The 8874-nt window shown below is 47.6% G+C and overlaps 1 protein-coding gene across 4 annotated transcripts in view; it reads left to right on the top strand.

The window, feature by feature from the left end:
• The first annotated feature begins 4816 nt into the window (after window positions 1-4816).
• The window catches only part of LOC115642181, a 45154-nt gene continuing 41096 nt past the window's right edge, over window positions 4817-8874 (top strand). For all 4 annotated transcript variants that reach the window (XM_030545670.1, XM_030545668.1, XM_030545667.1 and 1 more), the window contains exon 1: window positions 4817-4985. In XM_030545670.1, coding sequence (XP_030401530.1) covers window positions 4973-4985 — 13 coding nt within the window. In that variant the 5' untranslated portion in view covers window positions 4817-4972. The remainder of the gene's footprint in view (window positions 4986-8874) is intronic.

Here is an 8874-nt window from a genome sequence, read left to right as displayed (position 1 = left end):
AATTGTGTTGCAAGCACTAGTGAATCACAAGGGCCATTTTACTGACATCAACATGTGTTGGTCCAAAAAGGTACATGACGCACATCTGCAGAAACTCCAGTCTCTTCATAACGCTGAAAGAATGAACTTTCTTCCCAGACCAGAAAATTACCGTTGGTGACATTGAAATACCAATAATTATCCTTGGAGACTCTAGCTTATCCCTTGCTTCCATGACTCATGCAGCTTGGACAGCAGTAAGGAGCAATTCAACCATAGGCTGAGCAAATGCAGAATGGTGGTAGCATGTGCCTTTGGACATTTAAAGGGGCACTGGTGCAATTTACTCACTAGGTTAGACCTCAGCAAAAGCAATATTCCCATTATTGTTGCTGCTTGCTGTATGCTCCATAATATCTGTGAAAGTAAGGGGGGAAAGTTTCTGGCAGTGTGGGGGATTGAGGCAGATTGCCTGGCTGCCAGTATGAGCAGCCAGACACCAGGGCAATAAGAAGAGCACACTGAAGCACACTGGGTCTCCGACAGGCTTTGAAAACTAGTTTAATGAATGCCCCCTTTTTTGCATGTACTGCCCTGTAAACTAAACTCCCACCAACCACAGAGTGTACAGTAAATAAAGAGCCTCTTGTCCTCAATCTATGCATTTTTATTATGCTAACAAACACTGAACAGAGACAGCAATGAATAGCAAAGATAACCTGGGTCTAAGGGCCTGATAACACAGGGCATGTAACTTATTACAATTGCATTGTCTAGCAATCAAAGCTGTGGGAATGAGAGCCTTCTGCTCCATGAACCATCCCCGGGAGTTGAGTTCAAGTGATAATGGAGCTTCCCCCCGCCCCCCCGACCCCATTCTAGGACAGAGGTGGGCAAACTATGGCCCACAGGCCACATCCGGCCCATGGGATCATTCTGCGTGGCCCCTGAGCTCCGGGCCTGGGATGTTAGCCTCTGGTCCCAATCCCTGCTATTCCCCCTCCCCCGCAGCCTTAGCTCACTGTGCTGCAGGCGCAATGCTCTGGGCTGTGGGGCTGTGAGCTCTTGGGGTAGCGCAGCTGCAGAGCCCGGCCTGACCTGGTGCTCTGTGCTGCCCGGTGTCGTGGGACAGCCTTTGTGCTGGTGTGAGGAAGCACCCACAGACAAGGTTGCAGCTGCAAGGAAACAAAAACCACAAGAGTAGCCAATTGTTTACCTCGAATTAAACATTAAACACAATTGCATTTAACCCCTGTAATGTGATTACAAGTGTGCACTCACCAGAGGTGCCTTCCGTGCCTTCACAGTCCCGCAACAGTAGGTCCTGGGAGGGGATTGGCTCCAGAGTTAGAAGGTCCAGGCTGTTGGGGAGAATGGATCCTTCACTTGCCTGCTGTGCATTCTCCTCATCATCATCAACAATGTCCTCCTCATTGTTGCCTGGGGCCACCTGAGGCCTCTGGGAAGTATCATAGAATATCAGGGTTGGAAGGGACCTCAGGAGGTCATCTAGTTCAACGCCCTGCTCAAAGCAGGACAAATTCTCAACTAAATCATCCTAGCCAGGGCTTTGTCAAGCCTGACCTTAAAAACCTCTAAGAAAGGAGATTCCACTACCTCCCTAGGTAACCCATTCCAGTGCTTCACCACCCTCCTAGTGAAAAAGTTTTTCCTAATAGCCAACCTAAACCTCCCCATTGCAACTTGTTCGGTCACCTGGTACCACTGAGAACAGTCTAAATCCATCCCCGTTGGAACCCCCTTTCAGGTAGTTGAAAGCAGCTATCAAATCCCCCCTCATTCTTCTCTTCTGCAGACTAAACAATCCCAGTTCTCTTAGCCTCTACTCATAAGTCATGTGCTCCAGCCCCCTAATCATTTTTCAAGTATCAGAAGGGTAGCCGTGTTAGTCTGGATCTGTAAAAGCAGCAAAGAGTCCTGTGGCACCTTATAAATTAACATGCATCCGAGGAAGAGAGTATTCACCCACAACAGCTCATGCTCCAATACGTCTGTTCGTCTATAAGGTACCACAGGACTCTTTGCTGCTTTTACTAATTATTTTTGTTGCCCTCCGCTGGACTCTTTCCAATTTTTCCACATCCTTCTTGTAGTGTGGGGCCCAAAACTGGACACAGTACTCCGGATGAGGCCTCAGCAATCCCTTGATCTGCTGGCAATGCCCCTACTTATACAGCCACACATACCGTTAGCCTTCTTGGCAACAAGGGCACATTGTTGACTCATATCCAGCTTCTTGTCTACTGTACCTCCTAGGTCCTTTTCTGCAGAATTGCTGCCTAGCCATTTGGTTCCTACTCTGTAGCAGTGCATGGGATTCTTCCGTCCTAAGTGCAGGACTCTGCACTTGTCCTTGTTGAACCTCATCAGGTTTCTTTTGGCCCAATCCTCTAATTTGTCTAGGAGAGTCTTGGGGTTCTGATGGAGTCCCCGCCTAGAATCACATGCAGCTGCTCATGGAAGCAGCATGTCCGTGGCTCAGAACCAGAGTGACTGTTCTCCTCCCTTGTCTTCTGGTATGCTTGCCTGAGCTCCTTTATTTTCACGCGGCACTGCTGTGTGTCCCTGGTGTAGCCTTTGTCCCTCATGCTCTGTGAGATTTTGGCATAGATGCCAGTGTTTCTTCTGCTAGTTTGGAGCCCCGCCTGTGCAGAATCTTCTCCCCACACAACAATCAGATACAGTTTTTCCTGTATGCTCCATGCTGGAGTGCATTTGTGGCCCTGGGGCTGGTATGCTCAGCTGTGCTGGTGAGCTCTCCACACTCATCAAACAGGAAATGAAATTCAAAATTTCTCTGGGCTTTTCCTGTGCACCTGGATGAAGTGCAGTGGAGTTGAAAGTGCTGTCCAGAGCAGTCACATTGGAGCACTCTGGGATACCTCCTGGACTCTAATCCTCTCAGATTACACAGTGTTGTGTCTACACTACTCCTAATTCGACCCAGGAAGGTCGACTCTAGCACTACTCCTCTCCCTGAGGTGGAGTACAGGCATAGATTTTACAAGCCCTTTGGGTCCGTGGAAAGGGCTCAGTAGTGTAGACACACACATTATTAATTCGACCTAAGGCTGCATATGTCAATCTAGCGCTGCAGTGCAGACCAGTCTTAGGGCTTGTCTACATCAGAAAGTTGCAGCGCTGGTGAGGGAGTTACAGCGCTGCAACTTAGGAGGTGTACACATCTGCAGGGCACCACCAGCGCTGCAACTCCCTGTTTGCAGTGCTGGCCGTACTCCCGTTTTGTCTCGGGTGTAGAGGATCCAGCGCTGGTGATCCAGCGCTGGTAATCAAGTATAGACACTTACCAGCGCTTTTCTTGACCTCCGTGGAATAAGCAGGTATCCCAGCATCACCGAGGAAGCCTCTGGTAATCAAACTGGTCTCCTTCCCCAGCTTGCTCTCGCGTTCCCCGAACCCCGAGCAAGCAGGTCTCCTTCCCTGAGGTTTGCTGGGTGGTTCCGGGAACGCGAGAGCAAACCGCGGCGAAGCTGGTCTCCTTTCCCGGTTTGCTATCGCGTTCCCCGAACAAGCAGGTCTCCTTCCCTACGGTTTGCAGGGTGGTTCAGGGAACGCGAGAGCAAACCGCGGCGAAGCTGGTCTCCTTCCCCGGTTTGCTCTCTCGTTCCCCGAACCCCGAGCAAGCAGGTCTCCTTCCCTGAGGTTTGCTGGGTGCTTCCGGGAACGCGAGAGCAAACCGCGGCGAAGCTGGTCTCCTTTCCCGGTTTGCTCTCGCGTTCCCCGAACCCCCGAGCAAGCAGGTCTCCTTCCCTGCGGTTTGCAGGGTGGTTTGGGGAACGCGAGAGCAAACCGCGGCGAAGCTGGTCTCCTTTCCCGGTTTGCTCTCTCGTTCCCCGAACCCCCGAGCAAGCAGGTCTCCTTCCCTGCGGTTTGCAGGGTGGTTCGGGGAACGCGAGAGCAAACCGCGGCGAAGCTGGTCTCCTTTCCCGGTTTGCTCTCGCGTTCCCCGAACCCCCGAGCAAGCAGGTCTCCTTCCCTGCGGTTTGCAGGGTGGTTTGGGGAACGCGAGAGCAAACCGCGGCGAAGCTGGTCTCCTTTCCCGGTTTGCTCTCTCGTTCCCCGAACCCCCGAGCAAGCAGGTCTCCTTCCCTGCGGTTTGCAGGGTGGTTCGGGGAACGCGAGAGCAAACCGCGGCGAAGCTGGTCTCCTTTCCCGGTTTGCTCTCGCGTTCCCCGAACCCCCGAGCAAGCAGGTCTCCTTCCCTGCGGTTTGCAGGGTGGTTCGGGGAACGCGAGAGCAAACCGCGGCGAAGCTGGTCTCCTTTCCCGGTTTGCTCTCGCGTTCCCCGAACCCCCCTTGAAGCCGCCCAACAGCGCTGCAGTGTGGCCACATCTAACACCACTTGCAGCGCTGGTTGCTGTAAGTGTGGCCACTCTGCAGCGCTGGCCCTATACAGCTGTACTAATACAGCTGTAACAACTAGCGCTGCAAAATTTTAGATGTAGACATGGCCTTAAAGTCGAGCTTGTTTGCTTGCTTGAGCTAGCCTCCTCCCCCAGGCAGGTCAGTGTGGCTGTGAGGAGCTCTGCTCTCTCTCTCTCCCTTCCCTCCACCCTGAATCACTCACTGGAGGAAAACAGTATTCCCCCTCCCCCCTCCCATCCCGTGCCCAAATCTCCTTGCCGGTTTGGGCTTCAACTCTGTGAGGATTCCGAGCAGGAGGAAATAGGGAACTGCCGGGAGTCGGGCGAGATCCTAAAGACACAGGAGGGCGGGGGCGTTACGATGGAAAGTGACGCAGAGGGGAGCCGATTTAAGAAGGATCCGAGAGGAAGAATGAAGTGAATTAACCAAGGGGGGAGGGGACAACCACTTCCTTCTTGCTCCATCTCCATTGTTCAAAGCGGCGCCTTCTGCGAATTCTGCATTTCCCGTCCCTGACACCCTGGGGGGGGGGGGACCCCTCCGCAGCTGACTGGCCCCTGAGCACGGCCGCAGTGGGCAGTTTGCAATGCGCAGTTCAGGTACGTGCCGCGGGGTCACTGAAAGCGGCGGGCCGCGGCTCCCCTCAGTCCTGTGCGCCGGCGCGGGGCTGTCTATTGCAGAACTCTGCCCGGCTCCCGGAGCTGGCGTGGGGCGCAGGCGGCTGGCCGGCCGCTGGCTTGGGAGGAACGCCACGAGCAGGGATACCCCCCGCTCCGCATCCCCTGCCTGGTGCTGCCCTGGGTTCGAGCTCCGTAGCCGGGACAGCCAGTTCCTCCAGGGGATGGGCAAGCTGCCTTTGAAGGGACTCGAGGAGAATGGCGTTCAAGCGGCTCCAGAAGCCTTAGGAGTGCGGGTCCCTCCAGTGGTTTCCCCAGGACTTGAAATTGGGGGGGCTGGGGGTGTTTGAATTTACAGGGAGGGAGGTGTCAGGGCTGGTGAAGGTGGGCAGTATGGCACTATAGTAAAAACTGAAAAATGTTTCATGACCATTTTATTAGATTTAACTCCTGTTTTAAAATTATCACACAAATTAAAGTTAGTTACCCAAGTCTTCCATGAAGCACTACCTCTACATCCTTCTTTGTTTCTTGTTATAATTTTGCACAACTTTGTTAATGAACTTCTGGAATGTAGTGCATTCATCTTTGGTGGCTTCTCCTGTGTCCTGTACTTCTGTTCCTTCAATTGATATGCTAATTAGTTCATTCACATGATCAGGCAGAAGGCGAATTCTTTCAGAACACAAAATTCTATTCAATGATGAAAAAGAACGCTCAACTGTAGCGGTTATGACTGGGAGTAGCAAGAGATGAATGCCTACATCTTTCATCCCAGGAAATGGATCACAAAGATTGGGTCGAGCCACTAGTGATGATAAAAAAGAAGTTGAAGTCAAATCTTCATTCATTCGTCATATGATATTCCACTCTGTGTTCAAATTCTCTATTCTGTCCTGATCACATAGCAGCCCGATTGCTGGTAGTGCCTAACTCCACTCAACTATTGGTGTTTTATAGGACAGACATCTGTAAAAGCTACATAGAGGTTGAGTAGAATCTAGAAGTCGCTGTTGAAGATTTTTAAGAATCAAGTCTGTGTACTTTTTCAGTTTTCTTAATAAACACTTCCTGTCTTCTTCATTTAAGGATTCAGTATAAATGCCTTCATTAGTCAACTTCTGGACTGAAGTCTTTGCTTCTTCCAGTACTTTTTCAATGGATAGCTCTCTGATTGATCCAAATGTAGCTTCAAGTGCTGGACAAAGATCTATTACTGTTGTAGCAGATGACCTGGATGGCATTGTATAATGACCCAAGTGGTTTCAACAGTAGACTTACAAGAGAGAGAATGGCAATAGTCTTCTCTGAATGTAGTAGAAAAAGTAACCCACCAGCCTCACTACTTAGATCCATCTCATTTGGTAGATACTTTCCAACGCCAGTAATAGCGGCTGGAGTAATTTTAAGACAACAGCCAAGGATCACTCATGAGAAAACCAGCAGGTTTTCCTAGGTTGGACTAATTTGAACTTCAGTCCCAGTGGTATCTTCTGTATTTTCCAAGATATTCAGTATTTTTGGACTCTCGCTGAAAAACGAACATAATGAAGACATTAAATTGATAGCTTTTTAAATGTCTTTTGAAGCTTCTGCAGCTCGTACTCATGCTAGTTGGAGTAGATGGCCTCTGCAGTGTGTATAGGCGAGATTAGGGTTTCACTTTTCTCTGAGAAAAGCTTGTACTCCACCATGTCTTCCAGAGAAGATTGCAGCTCCATCAAATACCCAAGCAGCCATCTGTTTGGGGTCCAATTGACAAGCATTTAACTCTTCGAAGATGTGGGTTGTCACAGATGCAGCCGATGTGTCTTCTATAACTTGAACATCTAGAAATGCATCTACTGGCCTATCCCTGACATCAAGATACTGTACACAATGACTTAATACTTGATGCCCATTTGCATCGGTGCATTCATCAGCCATGTATGCACATTTTTTTTAATGTGGTGAGAGAGTTCTTCACTTTTTCAACTGTTGAGTCTTTCACTGTTGTACCGCATGCTTCTAGCCAGTCAGCTGAGTTTCTTGCAGAAAGATAGTGAGCATTTTGCTGGTCTTGTCCGGAACCAGCATTCAACTTCAGGATGAAAAAGTGACAATGCACTTAACATTGGCCTTCAGTTCGTAGTGTGTGGTATCTCTTGCTTAAATAGAAAGTAGGATGCCACAGCCATGTTTGTTTGCATGAACTGTGTTGTGTCTCCAGCATTCTTAACAGCCTCATTAAGTACTTCTAAAATTGGCTTTGAAAGTGGGCTTATAAGGCTTTCTGCATGCTGATGCACTCCAGAGGCCTGGTGTTTTGCAGCCTTTTCATGTAGTTTGTCAGCATTGGCTTTGCTGATCAGTTTGACAAACCAAGCTCCTCCACTTTTACCAATTATAGCATTGGGGAGCTTTCCTTCTTTGCAAACTTTTTTGCAAGAGGTGCACCAGTAGCCATCTTCTGTAACTTCAATAAATGGGAACACTTGGACCGACAAACATCGGGAACTGCCTTTAGGTTTTGGAGACACTGTTTCTTCAGTAGGTAGCTGTATTTGTGCTTTGGGCTGGTCAGATATAGATATACCTCTTGAATCTTCAGATGACATGTTAAAATATTCTTGGTTCTTGATGTGTTCTTCACATTGGTTCATTTTTGAGGCCTTTGAGTGGAAAAATTGTATTGTTTTTTGTCTTTTCATTTTCACTTTGACCTGCTATATATAAAGGAGAAATGAATAAAATAAATGTTTTGTTAGGATAATGCAAATTTAACATGAGGATAATGCAAGTTACATCAAAACACATAGGTCTAGATTTCTAAAAAATATATATATATTTTAAAAATGTATTCTTTTGAAAAGTAAGCCATCATAGGATAAGAGGGAAGTCGTCTCATGGATCAGTAACTGATTAAAAGATGGGAAACAAAGGTTAGGAATAAATTATCAGTTTTCAGAATGGAGAGAAATAAATAGTGGTATCCCTGAGGGTTCAGTACTGGGACTAGTACTGTTCAACATATTCATAAATGATCTGGAAAAATGAGTAAACAAGTGAGGTGGCAAAATTTGCAGAAGACACAAAACTATTCAAAATAGTTTAGTCCCAGGCAGACTGCGAAGAGTTACAAAGGGATCTCACAAAACTGGGTGACTGGGCAACAAAATGGCAGATGAAATTCAGTATTGATAAATGCAAAGTAATGCACACTGGAAAATATAATCCCAACTGTACATATAAATGATGGAGTCTGAATTAGCTGTTAACACTCAAGAAAGAGATCTTGGAGTCATTGTGGATAGTTTTCTGAAAACATCCACTCAATGTGCAGCGGCAGCCAAAAAAGCAAACAGAATATTGGGAATCATTAAGAAAGGGATAGATAATAAGACAGAAAATATCAATATTGCCTCTATATAAATCCATGGTATGGGCACACCTTGAATACTGTGTGCAGATCTGGTCACCCCATCCCAAAAAAAAGATATATTGAAATTGGAAAAGGTAAGAGATGGGCAACTAAAATGATTAGGGGTATAAAACAGGAGGAGAGATTAAAAAGACTGGGAATTTTCAGCTTAGAAAAGAGGGGACTATGGGGGGATACGATAGAGGTCTATAAAATCTTGACTGGTGTGAAGAAAGTGAATAAGGAAATGTTATTTAATCCTTCACATAACACAAGAACTAGCAGTCACCCAATGAAATTAATAGGCAGCAAGTTTTAAAAAAAACAAAGGGAAGAAATTTTTCATACAACATAAAGTCAACGTGTGGAACTCTTTGCCAGAGGATACTGTGAAGACCAAAACTACAACAGGATTAAAAAAAGAACTAGATAAATTCCTGGAGGATAGGTCCATCAGTGGCTATTAGCCAG

This window comes from Gopherus evgoodei, unplaced genomic scaffold (assembly GCF_007399415.2).
Source record: "Gopherus evgoodei ecotype Sinaloan lineage unplaced genomic scaffold, rGopEvg1_v1.p scaffold_38_arrow_ctg1, whole genome shotgun sequence".
NCBI classification, from domain to species: domain Eukaryota; kingdom Metazoa; phylum Chordata; order Testudines; family Testudinidae; genus Gopherus; species Gopherus evgoodei.
Note: the sequence above shows the minus strand (reverse complement) of the source record. Positions and strands in the feature narration are given on the sequence as shown.